This window comes from Ascaphus truei, chromosome 5 (assembly GCF_040206685.1).
Source record: "Ascaphus truei isolate aAscTru1 chromosome 5, aAscTru1.hap1, whole genome shotgun sequence".
NCBI lineage: Eukaryota > Metazoa > Chordata > Amphibia > Anura > Ascaphidae > Ascaphus > Ascaphus truei.
The window spans coordinates 102,624,931-102,643,816 of NC_134487.1; the positions used below are offsets into that span (position 1 = coordinate 102,624,931).

Genomic DNA, 18,886 nt, shown 5'->3' on the forward strand with positions numbered 1-18,886 from the left:
TTTGCCAATCTCACTTGTGAATACAGGTTGCTGTACCACTTGTGAAGATGCAGCAAATTGTTTATTCAATAATGCATAATGCATAATTGTGCTCTCTCTATAATATATATATTTACCTATGTATGTGTATTTATATTGTATGAGGGAAGGCTTAAGGATTGGTTATATATTCATACAAGCCAATTAAATACATGTTCACAGTGTGTTTGATCCTGAAGTTCGGGGATTCCTTGGTCTGTCCCTTTAAACCTGCTTGGAGCATTGCCACTGTGTTTTAACTCTGGCACACACGTGAGTTTGTCTCAGTGTATTCTCTCCCCAGTGCTGCTGTATTTCTGTTATATTTGGCTCAGCTCCAGCCTCTGATCGCTAGGTCCTTCGCCTCCTCCTCTTATTTTTTCCACCCACGGGTAAAGGTGTTTTTTTTTTTTTTTTTACCCATCCCACTTTAATCCGTGGGCTGGACTTAAATCACATGCCCTACTCACACAAACACAAGACCTCCCTTACCCCCCAAATCACACACACGTGTGGGCATACATCTATACTTATACTACCCTCTCCCAAACACTAAATATCAGACACAGGCAGGAAAGTGTCACTAGCTACCTCTAGTGCCCTGTGTCCTAATTTGCCCTAATCAGGTCAAATAAGACACTGATCCCCTTTAATTCTTTGCTTTTAATTTCCATTCTGAAAGGCACATTTCCTGATTCGCCTCTCACAGCAGCCTCTTTTGTTTGAGTACCCTCTTGAATTGCTGGTCAGTGTATATTGGAGGAGAGAGGATAATCATCCCCCCCCCCCCTTTTTTTTTTTGCTCTCGGGTTGGCAGCAGGACGTCCGGTGTGTGGCGGCTCCTCGTGTGGATCTCTCCAGGTGCTGCAGATCGCTGGGGCTGTACACACAGTCACCATGAGCTCCAGAGAAGGAGCCCGCCAGTCCACATCCGCGGAGGAACCTGCAACCCCCACAGAGTCACCCAAGAGGGGGCGAGGGAGACCCCGGAAACAGCAAAAGGTCAGTGCTGCATTTCAAACCCCACATTACACACAGTTGTGTACATAATGATCCTTGCACATAATGATACACGTGCACAGTGATTCCTGCATACAGTGAGAGATTCACTTGCACTTTGCATTCATTCATACCAACTCGCGGCAGATTCGTGCACATCCACGATGGTAGACGTGTAGGTCCAATTGTAAACACGGGCACATACATTGATCCCGCACAGCGATTCATTGATCTGTGCACACTAACACACACGAATGCATAATGATGTAGTGACCAAATGCAGATATTCACCCAAGCACAGGGATGCAGTATGCTGGTAAAGGCACATGGATCCAAATACACAAATGGGGTGAGTCGGGGGGTCTCTGTCCATCCTATAGAAGTGCACCCGGTTCTCCTGCGCTTCCTTTATGTGAATGGAGCGATGCACAGAGAGGGTTCTCCCCGCACACAGAGGGTTCTCCCCGCACACAGAGGGTTCTCCCCGCACACAGAGGGTTCTCCCCGCACACAGAGGGTCTCCCCGCACACAGAGGGTCTCCCCGCACAGCGCCTGCTGGATCCACACTCCACCAAATACTGGCGGGCATATTCAACATGAACTATCCGGCACAGGGGAAGCGCGCATCCACCAACCACAGGGTGTACACTCCAGTTTGACATGAACTAGAGCTTATTGTAGCAGAGCTGATGTCCCCGGATCTCAGCCTCATAGCCCCAGGGGCTTCTCACCCAAGTCTGTCTGGAGGAGGAGTGCACCATTAATCTGACTCGCAGGACAGAATCAGGAAACTCACTCTGCTTTACTCATACAATCTTGATAAATACACTGGGGCTATTTATCAATGTTTTTGTATCTAACGTTGTACAGCTAATTTTATAACTGTAATTAGCCCCCACTGCCCTCGGTGTAAAAACACTGGGATTTTTTTTTTGGTGCAAAACTGGGGAAAATGTTACATTTACCCCATTATATACATTGCTGCTTATAGTGTATTTTACACAATAACACCGATTTTCTCTCCACTTCAAAAATTCTACTTTTGACTGTTGTGCATACAGTAATAATTCCACATGGAAAACGTATTTTCAGATCAAATATATTCGTGTTTCTATATATGTGGAAGTTTTGCATTCCCTGGTAACAAATCCTAATCAATTGTGTATTGCACTTATTAGCACACCACGTTTGTTTTTTTTGTCTGCGGATGCAACCAATTATTTTGAACTTTCTCTGTATTTAAGGGATATTTATTTTAGTTTATGCTTGGTCTAACATTAGTGAGAAGTCTTTTATGAATATTTAATATGTGCATCTAGTCACAGCCAAACACTCATCGCATTGCCTGCTGTTTTATCATTATCCAACAGCTGAACACCACATTTTATTCTCTGCTGTCTGTAAGATAAGACCGTTTTCCTGTTGCTTACTGTGTATGTTGTGAATGAATTCAATTTCATATTGAAATCTCTTAACTGCAATGGAATGGTAACCCAGACTGCACATTTTTCAATTACTGAAAATAAATATACAGTTAAACAATCATGTCAAATGCTCCTTCCTATAGGAAGAAACACAGGATTCATAGCAATCTGAGCAAATAAAAGAAATCTACTTTTGTTCAGGAAAAGTATTGTATTTATATTTAATATACAATGTTTTTAGTGTGTGTGTGTGTGTGTGTGTGTGTGTGTGTGTGTGTGTGTCATAACAACTATCTAAATTATTACCAGTGTGAACATAAAATCAGTCAAAAAAGAAAATCTGTTAAAATTACAGTTTGCTTACATTTTAATTAATAGGCTAATTTTAGTCATCCCTTATGTTTTGTAATCTTCTTGATATGTTCAAGTTGTTTTGATGATTCAGAGAAAAAAAACATTTGGAATCTGTACTGTTAGTCATGCACATCCCTTTTGAGGACCATATTAATTACTATCGAACGCAAACAATTTTAGAAAATTACAGTGTCAATCATTGTCTAATAAGGGTTTGCATGGCCATGTGTCCCAATTTCCTGAACTAACCTTTTTCTAAAAAAATCGAATTATAATAAAAATGTATTTCACTATGAATCCAAAGATTAGGGGTATTTGTTTAATGATTGCATTGCCTAAGATACCATTTTATATAATATACATTAAATGTATAAACTTATAAATATAGCTGCATTGTCAAGTTAGGCGGTGTCCTAAATATCTTCAAAATATGTTAACAAATTGTGCTGTGCTTTATATCATTGCTTTGTTAAAGGCCCATTCTTAAGTGCATAACTTCACTTTTTATTACCCATCTCAGTGTGTAAACGTTTTTCCTTTCCTGCAAATCATTGGATTTGTACATTTGGTTACATATGTTTCAGGGTAAGGTTTTAATAGTACAGTATATCATGGCAGAAATGCTTCAGTTGTATTTGGAGTGTAGGATGTTTTCCCATATTAAATTCTTTCCACTATATCATGGTTTCTCTTCCCCCACCCCCCATCCTCTCTTTAGGAGCCAACAACTGAAGAACCGTCTCCTAAAAGACCCAGAGGAAGACCTATGGGAAGCAAAAACAAAAGCCCCTCCAAATCAGCACAAAAGGTGAGATTAGCGGAACAATTTTCAGAACACTAGGAACCATGCTAAATGTGTGGTCAAAGTTTTCATTTTCTGTTGCAGCTCTATCAATTTTCAGAAACCAAACATTTTCAAAATGAGTCACCAGTCTTTGGGCACACACAACACATGAACATAATTACATTCCGTAAAACATTAGACTACATAATGCAAAGGAATATACCTTTGTATTTTGGGTGGGGAGGGGGGTGGGGGGGCGGTGAGGTTGATTCATGCACTACACTCTCAGGATAAGAAAGAAATAAGTGTGCCTTTGTGACCTAATGTGCAGACTGGGAAAGTGGTCTTATCAGATGTTCTACATCAACTACATTTTTAACTGCTAACATTTTGCACAATATCTATATTTTGATGAATGGAGGTGTTGGGTCTCGCCTCTAGTGGAACGTATAAAATAATGTGAGTTACAGTAGCTGACTAGTGTGAATTGTTTAACGACCTGTTTATTATTGGGGTAAAAAATGCATTTTCCCAAAGTACATTTTTTAAACTCAATAAAGTTCAGCAAATGGTCATTTGTAGAGCGCTGACCCATTGAAATACACTTTTTTAAACAAGTATTCGTTGGTAACATCTTAATTATTACAAATGAAAGGTTTTTAGTATTTTACATACAAATATTGTTTAATGTCTAACTACACTCAACAGCCCTCCTTACAAACTGCACATTGTTTGTGTCATACTAAAGAAACCGTATTTCTGACTCACATGAAATAATAGACCAACTTTTGTCACCTTTTTTTTGAGGAGATAAAAAAAAGTGCATTTTTTTTTTACATTCCCCAAATAAACATTTATGCAGCTGTTAATGTTTTTATTTTTTAGATATATTGTACTTAATATCCCCGATCACAGAGAGATCTGTAAAATATATTTGGTTCCTAAATTGTGTCTTACTAAATCAGTTTACTTCCTGACATTAGTTGCTGTTTTATATAAATACATTTGGTAGTACAGACAGCGCTGTATAAAAAGCAACCGCAAAACAATTATTTTAACAATGTGTTGAAATGTGTGTGTGTTTATAGTAAACATTAGAATTTCAGCATTACGAAGATTAACAATTGAAATTTCGAGAAGTCACAGAAGTGAGTTATTGATTGAGTTTCTAATGCTGTCTTCAGGTTTGTTTGCTTTGTAACTCCTATTAAGAGACATGACAATACATGCCTTGCCTGTAGAACTTTGGAAAAATGTGGTAAAATCTCTTCCACATATCTTAGATTGTTTAAAGACATTATTGCTAGACAACCAAGCTCTAGATTGCAAAATGGCTATTCATAACAATGTCTTAGTTTTCAAAGTTCAAAAGGGGCATTTAAGGTAAAGACCACAGAGTGCTGTATATATGTTTTTTTTACCACCGTCTCTAAATATAGCCTACTTGTGTATCTCTGTTGTGTGACTTTTCTGTGTTTCTGAAGTGCAGACTAAAATATATTTACATTTAAAATACTTTCACAAGAAATATTACATATGGCATATATGTAAAATTCCGTACTAATGAAGATACTGTTCTATATTAAAACAATATGACATGTTGGCATGTTATGTTTAAGTAAAAAGTTCACCAATTTCCCCAGATATTTCCTTTAAGGAAACATCATTGGGATTATTGTAGTGTTTTTACTTACACATGCAGTTACTCGATACTATACACGTATAGGTTTCAAATACCATTTTTTTTTGGTAACCGTTAAAACAACGTTTTGTTAACGTTGGCCAAAAACAATATATTTTCATTCAGTTGTAGCAGATGAGGCTGAACATTACAGGAATTTCGACAGAATTGTGTGTGGCCTGTGTTGTTCAAAAGTGAGATCATTGGAATGTACTCTAGTGTTCACAACATGTAAGGTAGATGTGCACCTCTAGAACCCACCCAGCAGACATGAGAAGGCACTCATGATTAATTGACTTGGTGTTCTCTTGCGAACCATTACACATCACAATTAAAAATGTATTACATGACCTAACAGGAAGCTAAAAATACTCTGGCAAGGAATAAGACTTTTGTTTTGCTCTAAACAAGCATCTTTAAACCAGTCGTTGACTAAGATGGTAGAGACCATGTTTTACAGGAAAAAAGAAGTAGCGCTAACCACTAACCTAATATTAAATTAATAAATACAATATGGTGTTCATACAAAAGTGTAAATTGAGGAAGATATAGAGTCCAAAGTAGTATACTTAAGTCCAGCTGCCAGGGTCAAGGAGAGAGGTCCCCGTCCCCTCAAATGTGAGCAAGAAAGAAACATTTCCTCCAGTGCGATGACTCAGGTACAGTTGTTAAGTATAAATTGGATAAATACAGAAGGGGACAACAATGTATAAGTAAAAGTTGTTTGTCTATTTAGACATTTTAAGTTAAACTTTTACACTTACAGATTAATGTAGTTTGTGATCTATAAATTCATTCCCACTTGGAGTTGCAGAGGTTAGTCAGATAGGTGGGGCTAGATCTCAGCTTATTCAGGATATTGAAATTCAGGCTCCACGGAATCCAAGCGTTCTTTTCTCCCTTTACTGCTACACATCTGCTGAGCCCGTCTCCTCAGATTTACATGCAGGGGGAGACACGTCGCCTCTCCTTCCTTCCTGTACCTTACACACAGACAGGAGGTAGCAGGTGGAGATCTCTCACGAGCGGTGTCTTCCGGATTGCGTGCGGGTGCCCGTAGGGCTGACGTCAAGGATCGACAAAGCAGTTGCGAAATGCGTTGGATAGGAACTTGGAACTCACGGTAGCTCCCATGACAGGTGGATCTCCCTTTGCCTAAGCTGACCCGCACGCGAGCGCGACCTGGAAGACCCCGCTCGTGAGAGATCTCCTCCTGGCTACCTCCTGTCCGTGCGTACGGTACAGGAAGGAAGGAGAGGCGACATGTCTCCCCCAGCATGTAAATCTGAGGAGACGGGCTCAGCAGATGTGTAGCAGTAAAGGGAGAAAAGAACGCTTGGATTCTGTGGAGCCTGAATTTCAATATCCTGAATAAGCTGAGATCTAGCCCCACCTATCTGACTAACCTCTGCAACTCCAAGTGGGAATGAATTTATAGATCACAAACTACATTAATCTGTAAGTGTAAAAGTTTAACTTAAAATGTCTAAATAGGCTAACAACTTTTACTTATACATTGTCCCCTTCTGTATTTATCCAATTTATACTTAACAACTGTACCTGAGTCATCGCACTGGAGGACCTGTTTCTTTCAGAGACCATGTTTTACCTGCATACTTGATATTTCTTGATGCATGATCATTTTAATTATTTATTTTCTCCTTTTTAACTTGCGCTACTAGTTTAGTTTTTAGAAAGCTGTCCTTGGTGCATTTCAAAACATTGTGTGCCAGTTAGGAAATTAGCTATTAAAGTCTTGATCATGGTATAACATTAATAGAGCAGCTAATCGCAATGATTCTAATTTGAGATCTGAATGCACAAAAGTGAAATGAAAACTGAATACATACTGATGTCCATGTCTGCTGATAGAACATTTCCTAATTCAATCTCCAGTCATTTGGTGTAAAAATTCCTGAATGGAGTGAAGATTCATTAACAAGAAGCTGTTGTGAACATACACAAACAATAGCACATAAAGACTTGAATATCACATACCGTATATAGCTTTTTAATATAATCATATTTTTTTACTCGTCTCACCACATCAATGTGGAATAAGTGACCCATTTGCATGAAGGCAAAAATGGTACAATTTATAGAGTAACATGTACACCATACTGTATGTATCAAATAAAATAAAAAAACCTGGAAATCAATAGGATTTATTTGATCTAATGCACCTTTTGGGCCCCATAAGAGCACCCCTGTTGCTGTGATACATATACCACAGTGTGCCAGTGTTTTGTAGTTTTTCCAAATGTTGTGACTGTTCATTTACCATCATTTGGTCATCACTTTCTATCCTGTTGACACAATTGTTTTTCTGTGCCCAGGCCCCAGACAGACCGGAGAATACATTTTGATGTTAGAAGCTAATTTGTGGCCCCAAATGTTCTATTCTGTACTGTTCATCCAGTTGATGGTTAAAAGATGACAATGTGTAAACCTATCATTCCTCTATTCCAGTGGCTCAAAATGACCACCACTGACTGAGTCATGTGTGCTGAAGTGGGGATTTCCTTAAAACCTGACCTGTTGGGGTTCTTGAGGGCTGGAGTTGGGAACCACTGCTCTATTGTTTGTTAGCAATTTGCAAACAAGGTTACTATGAATGCACTCTATATAGTGAACTATAGAATATATTTTCTGATGGTAAACCGGTTTCTGAAATATCCATGTTAAACGTATTCTATAGATGCTGCCAATTAAACTAATATATCTGTAAAATGTATATTTAGTATGTTTAGCATTCTCGGTAGGCAACCACGTGTATGTGTATACATTAAGAATACAGATTTAGCATTTTTATAAAGCCATCCATTATTTAATATTTGAATCAGATTTATTGAGCTGTTAGCACAGGCATACAGACAGCTATACACGGCCAGGCATTCCATCAGCATATTTCAATGACGCAGACCTTAATGATTTGCTACCAAGCAAATAAGTTCTTGGTGGTCCTTATTTTCCTGTTTAAAGGAGGGGAAAAAATGAAAGCGTTATCTCGCAAAGTAATGACGGCTACGGTCATATAGACCAGAAGGCCTCCTGTTTAGAGGTGTTAAAATAAAAATACCAAATCAGCTGAGATTGCCCTTTTTAATGCAGCAAAATGTGAAAAATCCTATATATTTTTTTTTTTTAACAGTCTACATTTTTATTTTATTTTTTTTAACTCCTAAGGTTTTTTTTGAAGTGAAACTTCTTTCGTGGCGGTGCTATCCCAAAAAATCTCATAGGGAAAAAAAACCTGCAAATTGTAATGAATAAAATAATGACTGCGCATGTGTAGAAGCATTGCTAGTATTTACAGCATGCGTACATACATTCACGCTACAAATCTGCTACATACCAGTCGTAAGGGCTGAGGTCACGGCCCTAGGACTCCATACACCTCGCAGTCCCTGCAGCCGGAACGTGCACCCCTGCACCGGGATGGGACTGCATGAGTAGACCACGCTACTGCTGCCTTTTGCCTCTAAACTCCTTGAACATCTTTTATCCTCTCGCTTGCTCCATTTTCTCAACACCTATTCTCTCCTAGACCCTCTACAATCTGGCTTCCGCACTGCTCACTCCACGGAAACAGCCCTCACTAAAATAACTGACGACCTCCATGCTGCCAAAGACAGAGGTCATTACACTCTGCTCATATTACTCGACCTCTCTGCAGCATTTGACACCATGGACCACCCTCTTCTCCTTCATATTCTCCATTCTCTTGGTATTTGTAACAAAGCTCTATCCAGGATCTCATCCTACCTCTCCCATCGTACTTTCAGTGTCTCTTCTGCTAACACCTCCTCCTCCTCTATTGAGCTCTCTGTGGGGGTACCCCAGGGCTCTGTCCTGGGACCTCTTCTCTTTTCTCTGTATACACTCTCTCTAGGTGACCTAATAACATCTTTTGGGTTTAATTATCACCTCTATGCTGACGACACACAAATATACTTTTCAACACCCCCACCTGCTGTACAAACCAAAGTTTCTGACTGTCTCTCTGCTATATCATCCTGGATGGCCCTCCGCCGCCTTAAACTCAACATGGCTAAAACATAGCTCCTCATACTTCCTCCCAAACCTGGCCCTACTACCTCCTGTCACATTACTGTTGGAACTACGATCATTCACCCAGTAGCCCAAGCACGCTGCCTAGGGGTCACACTCGACTCCTCTCTCACATTCGCCCCATACATTCAAAACATTTCTAAAACCTGTCGCTTTTTCCTCCGCAATATAACTAAGATACGCCCTTTCCTCTGTTACTCGACTGCTAAAACTCTGACTCAGGCCTCAATTCTCTCCCGTCTTGATTACTGTAACCTCCTGCTGTCCGGCCTTCCTGCCTCCCACCTGTCTCCCCTCCAATCTATTCTAAACGCTGCTGCCAGAATCACTCTACTCTTTCCTAGATCTGTCTCAGCATCTCCCCTCCTGAAATCCCTCTCCTGGCTTCCGATCAAATCCCGCATCTCACACTCCATTCTTCTCCTCACTTTCAAAGCTTTACACTCTTCTGCCCCTCCTTACATCTCAGCCCTAATTTCTCGTTATGCAGCATCCAGACTCTTGCGTTCTTCTCAAGGATGTCTTCTTTCTACCCCCTTGGTATCTAAAGCCCTCTCCCGCCGTAAACCTTTTTCACTGACTGCCCCACACCTCTGGAATGCCCTTCCCCTCAGTACCCGACTAGCACCCTCTCTATCCACCTTTAAGACCCACCTTAAGACACACTTGCTTAAACAAGCATATGAATAGCACTGTGGATATTCTGAACACATGATACATAAAGCTTAGCCCCCTGCAGACGCACTTACCAGAACTCCCTCCTACTGTCTCTGTACGTTCTCCCTACCTACCAATTAGACTGTAAGCTCCTCGGGGCAGGGATTCCTCTTCCTTAATGTAACTTTTATGTCTAAAGCACTTATTCCCATGATCTGTTATTTATTTGATTACTGTGTGTATTACTGCTGTGAAGCGCTATGTACATTAATGGCGCTATATAAATAAAGACATACAATACAATCTGACTGCCTCCCCGGGAGCACAGTGCTTTTGCCTGTGACCCGCTCCCTGGGGTCTCCTGGCCGGGGTGTGAGATGTAAACAGGGCCAAGGTACCGGCCCTAAGCCTCCACTCATACTCACGTTGTAGACCCTGCAGCCAGTATTCTAGTGTACACACACTAATATATATAGGGAACCATGTTAAAAATGGTTATTGAGGCAAAAAGTGACACTGTGTGCTCATTTCCCAGAATCCCTTGCTGCAGTGGAAGTGCTGTATGCTGGGTGATAATGGGGAAAGGCGGGGTTGCAGACCTGCCTAAGACATGCAGATGAGCATACAGTTATATTTGCATATATATATATATATATATATATATATATATATATATATATATATATATATACATATATACACACATACACACATACACACATACACACATACACACATACACACATACACACATACACACATACACACATACACACATACACACATACACACATATATATATATATATATATATATATATACACGCACACGTGTTATAAGTGAAACTTCTGCTTGTTTTGACACTCTCAAAAGTGTTTAATGCTATAAATATCATAAACATGAAAGGACAATTTGATTGATAAAATACTATGAAGTTTGACTGTGAAAGGCGCGTGCTTGGCACATACCCCTAATGTTTAACAAATCTGTACAGTTGCTGTAGTATAGTTTTGTATATTTCTGTCATGTGGACAAACCTGGCATTTTTTGCACTTTTTAAGTTGTTATTGTACATTATATATTGGTTGCTTTAGCAAAAGGGAGCCTGGGTGGTTCAGTGAGTAAGAGCACTGACACAGAGTTTGTATCTGGTGTCGGCTCCTTGTGACCTTGGGTAAGTCACTTTTATCTCCCTGTGTCTCAGGCACAAAAACTGTAGATTGTAAGCTTACCTGGGCAGACTATTTGTAAAAATTGTGCTGCGTACCGCACTGTAATTGTGAAGCGCTTTGAGTCCTATGGGGATAAAAGTGCTATATGAAATTTATTATTATTATTATTATTATTATTTAGAACAGCGGTGTCTAATAGGATTTCAAAACTAGCCACACTTGTGGTAGTCGTCGCCTTTCCAAATTTGACACATTTTTGTGTCGGTCGCAATAGTGTCACGCTTGCGCGTTGCCCGCCATGTCGTGTCGGTGCCCAGAACTAGTTTCCACTGCCACCCCCCCTGTGTCGGTGGCCTTGCGAGATCCCTACCCCCAACCAAACGTATTGGACACCCCTGAACTCTGCCCTATCCACCCTCAACTCTGCATTATCCTCCTCCCTTTACTCAATCGCAGCACTCCATACTGTGCATCCAACCACAAAGCCACCTCAACCCTGGCTCACTTGCCCACTCAAAACACTCTTTCTCTCCCTTCGCACAGCGGAAAGATCATGGAAATCTTTCCGTTCCATGTCCTTACTCGCCACCTTCCAATCCCTCCTCCACCAATACACCTCCACTCTCAAGTTGCAAAAAACAAAATACTTTAACACCCTTATCACCTCATCCATGCCAACTGTTCTCACCCTAAACAATCTGCTACAACACTCCCCATCTTTTTTGCCTAACCCCCCCCCCCCCCCGCCCCCCATCCACCTCTCAGTCACGGTCCTTGTCCACAACTTCTCACAAAAAATTAACATCCATGCTTCCTTCTCCATCCACCACCCCATCCCACTCCTCCTCCCCCCTCCCCGTTTGCCCCACATCTGATCTCTCAATCGTCAAATGCTACCATCCCACCACATCCCCTTCTGACCCCAATCCACACTCCCTCCTCCCCCTTTTCTCTCCTCCTTCAACCTCTCCCTATACTGACAATACCCAGACTCCTTCAAAGCTGCTGTGGTCATTCCTCTGTCAAGAGCAAGGTTTCTGCGCTCAGGCTATCCTCTAAAATCAGCTATAATCCGTTTGCAGCCGTCAGTGCTAGGAGCCACTCCTCACAAACTCCTAAAGCAGAGCGCTCCAAAAGATAAAGAAAAACAATGCACACACTAGCACCACGGATTAATAAAAATATATCAATATTTAATATCGGGGCAATAGACCACAAAAACACAATCAAATGATAAATCACAGTAAAAATAATAAATAATATGACATTTATAAAAAAATAAATAAATGCATGGCCATTCCCATAGAGGGGATACTAAACCAATATAAGCTGTGAAGCACAATGACAAAAAAACCCACAAATTTAAATCAAAATATAGTCAAACTAACATTCACTAATGGGAGTTCTAAGAAGCATCGATTTTAAAATCCCAATGAGGGGAACAGGTAACTATCCAGACATAGTCTTGAGCAATAAGATTAACATTACAACAAAAGGAAACTGGTTTTTGGCGATTCTTAAGGACAATTACATGACCCAAATTTATTGAGGAACCAACCACGAGAGGGGCCATACTGGATTTGGTAATATCAAACAATGTAGAAGTAATAACAAATATTCAATTCTGGGAACATTTGGGAAACTGATCATAACATGGTCTCATTTGAAATAAATGATCACAAACCAAATTATATGGGCTCAACAAAGAGACTTGAAATTTTAGAAAGGCAGATTTTAATAAACGGAGGAATAATTTACAAGGAATAAATTGGGGTGATGCTTTTTCAGGCAAAAATGTGGAAGATAAATGGGTAGTCTTTAAAGCATTGTTAGAAAAACACTTAACAGGTAGGGGAGGACATAGAAACAACAAAAAACAAAGAAGCCCAAAGCTACATACAACATGACCAAAATACACAGTGAAATACCCATATATATCTCTTGAAAAAGGGTAATTCAGTTAAACCCGTTGGCCAAAGAGACATGGAAAAGAAGAGGCCGACATTTAGATTCTTAAACTCAGAAGGGACGGAGGGATAATTTCAGAATTATAAAGAATGTAACAAAAGTTGTAAAAGGGCAGTCAAATGATCAAAAAAAATGATAAAAGGATTGCAATAGAAAATAAGATCAACCCCAAAAAGTTATTTAAGTACCTTAATGACAAAAAAAAAACCAGAAAAGAAAAGTTGGGAACCTTTCAGTGTGAGATGGGCAGGCAAATTATTGGAGATAAGTAAAAAGCAGAGATATTAAACACATTCTTTGCCTCTGTATTTACCAGGGAAGAATCAATTGCTATAATAGTGTTGCAGGAGGAAGCCACAACATCTAGGTGACTTTATAAAATGAAACTAAATAAGGCACCTGGCCCTGATGGCATACATCCAAGTGTTCTTGAGCTAAGTTTAGTAATAGCCAAACCATAACATTTAATATTCAAGGACTCCATTTCCACAGGCTCAGTACCACAAGATTGGCGTAAAGCAGAAGTGGTGTCTATATTGATAAAGGGAGCTAGATCATAACCGGGGAATTACAGACCTGTAAGGCTAACATCAATAGTGTGGTTTAGTACGGGATAATATTCGGGAATACCTAATATATAACAAAATTATTAGTAATTGTCAGCATGGCTTTATGAAAGATAGGTCATGCCAAACTAACCTTATTAGTTTCTTTGAGGAGGCAAGTAGGATCTTAGACCAGGGTAATGCTGTTGATGTTGTCTACTTAGATTTTTCAAAGACTTTTAGTACTGTTCCACACAACTTAGTGTACAAAATAAAGCAAATTGGACTCTGTAAAAAAATATTTGCACCTGGATTGAAACTGGCTGAAGGATAGATAACCAGAATTTTTTCAGGTTTGGCTGAAGTTGTAAGTGGAGTACCTCAAGGATCGGTACCGGGACGCTTGCTTTTTAACTTATTAAGGACCTTGAGATGTGCTCCATCTTTACTGATGATACTAAAGTGAGAACTGAATAATTTAACTCCCCTTTACTATATGGAATTGCACTCTCTTTTATTTTTATTTATACGTTTTGGTTCTTGGCGCTCCCTGCATTTCCAAAACTACTAAATTGTGTAAGGTAGTAGAATCAGAGCAGGATGTCATTTCTTTCCAGAAGGACTTTGATAGACTGGAAACTTGGACAGGTAAATGGCAGATGAGGTTTAATACAGATATGTAAGGTTATGCATCTGGGGAAAAAAGAACAAACAGGCAACATACAAATTAAATGGGGATAAATTGGGGGAATCCTTGATGGAGAAGGATTTAGGGGTGCTTGTAGACAGCAGGCTTGGCAATATCATGCAGTAGCTGCAAAGGCAAATCACATCTTATCTTGCATTAAAGCTGCAGTTCAGTCAATATCCTGCATGTGTGTTTTTTTTAATAAATCAGTTCTGTAGTAAGAAAAAATACTTTTAGCATTTTCTGTTTTAAAAACAACAACTTTGAAAGACCAATTTTCTTGTATTCTATTTTAACAGCCATTTGCTAAGGCACTGCCCCTTCATGTCCTGTCACAAGCCCTGGCACACCCCTTTGTCAGCCCTGCCCTCCCTCTAGCACGTCAGTGCAGGAGTGCTCATGAATATTCATGAGCTTCCACTGACTGACAGAAGCAAATAAAAACATATGCCAGCTCTAATTATGTCACCAAATTTCGCCTATCAATACATGGAGAACGAATTGACTGGCAGCTATACAGTTCTTTAGGTAATTAGAGATTGCACACATAAAACTATTGAAGTGTAAAAAAAAAATAAAAAAAAAAAAATTACTGTAGCTTTAAATGGGGAATGGATGGAAGGGAAATAAACATAATTATGACTCTATAAAGCATTAGTAAGTTCACAAATTGAATATTGAGTACAGTTTTGGGCACCATTCCATAAAAAAGACATTCTGGAACTAGAAAAAGTGCAGAGAAGAGCCACTAAATTAATAAAGGTTGGAAAATCTGACCTGTGAGGAGAAACTAGCTAAATTAGATTTGTTTACATTAGAAAAGAGGCGTCTAAGAGGGGATATGATAACTATGTACAAATATATTCGGGGACAATTCAAGGAGCTTTTTAAAGAACTATTCATTCCAAGGGCAGTACTAATGACAGTGTCATCCCTTAGGCCGCGTTTATAGTGCCGGCGATGCGACCGATGCCGTCGCCACTGGCGAAAGTTGAATTTTAGTTTTAGGCGACGTCGCTGGCGACGCGGCCAGTGACGTCACCAAGAAGGAGGGCAGCTCTCTGTGATTGGTATAGAGACAGTCACATGTGGCGACTGTCTCTAAAAAAAAATCAAATTTCACTGGCTTCCAAATTTTGGGTCGCGACGTTGCACCGTCGCACTTACTATAAGTGCATGCAACGGATTCAATTGATTTGTTTTGGAGCGACGTCGCATCGCCGTCGCCAGGCACTATAAGCGCAGCCATAAGGGTTGGAGGACAGGAGATCTCACCAGTCTCCGGAGCTGAACACCATTCATTTCCGCTCTGGGTCCCCCTGCTTCCTGAGACACTCTGAGGTTCACTATATCTGCATTTCAAAGGTGCTGGACCAATGGGAAGCTGTGATTCATCAGGTGTGACTTCCTATTGGCCCATGTGAGGAGGAAGCTGAAAACGTAAGGGGATGCCAGTTTCTCAGGCAGCTTTCTGCAGAGGTCTGTATCTCCGGAAGCAGGGGGTTCCCGGTGCTGAAATAAATGGGGATTCTGCTTCAAATCTGTATTAAAAAAAACCTGCTGGAATTGCTTCTTAAAAATGCGGAATTCATTACCCACGGAGACTGTGATGGCAAATACAAAAGATATCTTCAAAAAAAGGTTGGACATGTTTTTTGAAAGGAAAGGTTATACAGGGATATGCAAGATAAGATACCATTAGATCATATTTCACTTGGGGTTTTTGTTTGCCTTCCTCTGGATCAATATACTGTTAATACAAGTATAGAATAAGTATTTGTCATCTAACATAGGTGAGGTTGAAAAAAGACCAAGTTCAACCCATGTAACATGAAATATTCTATATGTAACCCCACCATTATTTTACTAATGTACAGTACCCTGGATAAGGGTGCTATATAAATGTTGTTATAAATACATTTAGAAAGTCGTATCCACTTCCTCTTTTGAAACAGACTCTGACTCACCTTTTTGAGCTCTGCCCTTTGGCAACAAAGTATCAGAAACATCTGTTGCTGTTTTCCAAAATAGAAGACTGTCTATTACTCTGAAAGCTGTAACAATAATGTGTTACACATAGTCATATAATGTTACATATCAGCTGCAGCATTTCACAGACTGCAGCACAAAGTTAAAAGGCGGCCATTTCGTTAGGCACACAATTAGGATTTTTACAGATTTATAACAGGTGCACCAAATGATTGCCTGCTTGGGTAAGAATGTACATTGTCGTATGCTTTACATATAAAAATAAGAAAAGGGGAAAAAAAGGGTAAAGCAGTATTGCTGCTTTAACCACTCCTTATCTTACTTGCTGGTTTTAAATGGCAATAAAGCAGCACAGTCCATGTCGGCTGCATTAGACATTGAATTACAGATTTTGTTTCTTTTTAATGCAAAAAAAAAAATGTGGAATTGGAACACTGAATATATACTTATACTGAACACTTCATAATTCTATCTTGTTCTTAGTCTTCTTGCTTCTTAACTACTTTTTAGTTGTCTTTTCTATCTAGTACTCACCATGACTGGCAAATGCATGATACATGTAGTTTGTCTACTGTCTAACATTCAACAGACAAAGGTTTTTAGGTACAGAATTGCTTCATTTGCAAAAGCTATCCATTAGGACAGGGTTGGCCAACAGGTCAGGTTTTCAGGATATCCCTGCTTCATTCAGCACAGGTGGCTCAGCCATTATGCGCCACTCCTGCATTAGGATATCTAAAACATTTGTTAATGAACATTTATACTAGAAAACATCTCAACATGGGCAACTATAAATACTTTTATTTTCATCATATGGAAATAGGTATGGGTTGTTTATGTATTTCTCTGAATGGTTGCTTTGTTCTCTTGCAGTTTTATAGATATTCATCAAAAGCAAATCTTTGTTCCAATAGCTATTCCTTACATCTGCAGACCCATACGCATGACGTCTTTTTATTATGACTTCTTACCAGATCATCTTGCAAAACGGGTTAGACCTTGCATTGTGTTGCACTGAGGTTTCTCCTTGACAATAGGTGGATGCCGGGGATACACATTATGTCTTATACATTATTTAAACTCCTCTTGTCTGGTTAATTGCTTTCAACTGTACAGTTTTAGTTTCGATTCTGTATTACAGGCATACCCCGCTTTAAGTACACTCACTTTAAGTACACTCGCGAGTAAGTACATATCGCCCAATAGGCAAACGGCAGCTCACGCATGCGCCTGTCATCACGTCCTGAACAGCAATACCGGCTCCCTACCTGTACCGAAGCTGTGCGCAAGCAGGGAGACTATAGAGCCTGTTACAAATGCGTTATTTACATCAGTTATGCACGTATATAACGATTGCAGTACAGTACATGCATCGATAAGTGGAAAAAAGGTAGTGCTTCACTTTAAGTACATTTTCGCTTTACATACATGCTCCGGTCCCATTGCGTACGTTAATGCGGGGTATGTCTGTAAACACCCTTGTTCCCAGGCTGTGAGGGGGTTAAATACTGTTTTTATATATGTATGTATTACTTTCTCACTATAATTTATGAAGAAATCTTTGCTCCATAAGACTACTATATAAGGCCGGAGCATGGTGAGTGCATGCGTGCGATCATGCTAGTGGCTTAACACTCGCCTCTAGCTTCAGCGATTTAGCGTTGTAATTGGATGCGACCGTGAAGTCCCTCATTGGGCGAAACCGCTCCTCACGCATCGCGAGTGTCAGCACTTCTGGTCTCAGGACAGCCTCATAGAGGAACATCATTTTGATCGTGAACCTCGCTCGCGATAGCTATGGACGTGGCTGTAGATATACATTTTATGGCCCTTATCCTTAATATAACTTGTCTGAATTGTCGCTTAGCTTTAACCCAATAATCTTATCACTGCCTTGAATTCATTTAGAAAATTTTAATTTGGAAAATTCCTTGTCCCAGTTTTCCATTTTCATACATTTTTAATAACGTGGCCTTATGTTCCATTTTATGTGTAGTCGTTCCTCACTGTTACATCACACGAGAACTTATGCTAACTTAAATCGTACACAGCATATAGCAGTTGCATGCCATAGTCCAGTGGTGCACAACTCCAGTCCTCCACCGACCAACACGTCAGATTAAGGCTATCCCAGCTTCATCACAGGTCTTCGACGGAGCCACTGATTGAGCCACCTGTGCTGAAACTGGGATACAATTTACAATTGCTTATTTTATTCTTGTCATACATCTCATTATTAAATGCTTGTGTAATTAACCCACGTGACCGGGACATTTAAACATGGCGGAGATACCGGCACCTGTAACTCGGGAAGCAGGGGGTCCCACGGCTGAAATGAATGTGATTCAGCTCCGGAGACACCCTGCTTCAATACTGTGTTAAAATAAAAGCTGTGCGATTGCCTATTAGGATAAGGTCCCGCTGCATGCTCCTGCACGGCCGCCTTGCGTCCTGGCGGTGCGTGCTCGGCGCTTCACCGCGGTCGGTAGGCAGCTTTTTTTAGGCACGGGGGGCGTGGCCAAAACTGTTCGGATG

The 18,886-nt window shown here is 40.1% G+C and overlaps 1 protein-coding gene across 3 annotated transcripts in view; it reads left to right on the forward strand.

Annotated features, from left to right (window-relative positions):
* The first annotated feature begins 481 nt into the window (after nucleotides 1–481).
* The window catches only part of HMGA2 (high mobility group AT-hook 2), a 137,127-nt gene continuing 118,722 nt past the window's right edge, over nucleotides 482–18,886 (forward strand). For 2 of the 3 annotated variants that reach the window (XR_012801694.1, XM_075600361.1), the window contains exons 1-2: nucleotides 485–1,020; nucleotides 3,515–3,604. Coding sequence is in view for 2 of the 3 variants with exons in the window: in XM_075600361.1 (XP_075456476.1) it covers nucleotides 916–1,020; nucleotides 3,515–3,604 (195 nt within the window). In the remaining variant the exon portion in view is untranslated. Of the gene's footprint in view, nucleotides 1,021–3,514; nucleotides 3,605–18,886 lie in introns of all 3 variants that reach the window. The other variant, XM_075600362.1, reaches the window with a different exon arrangement.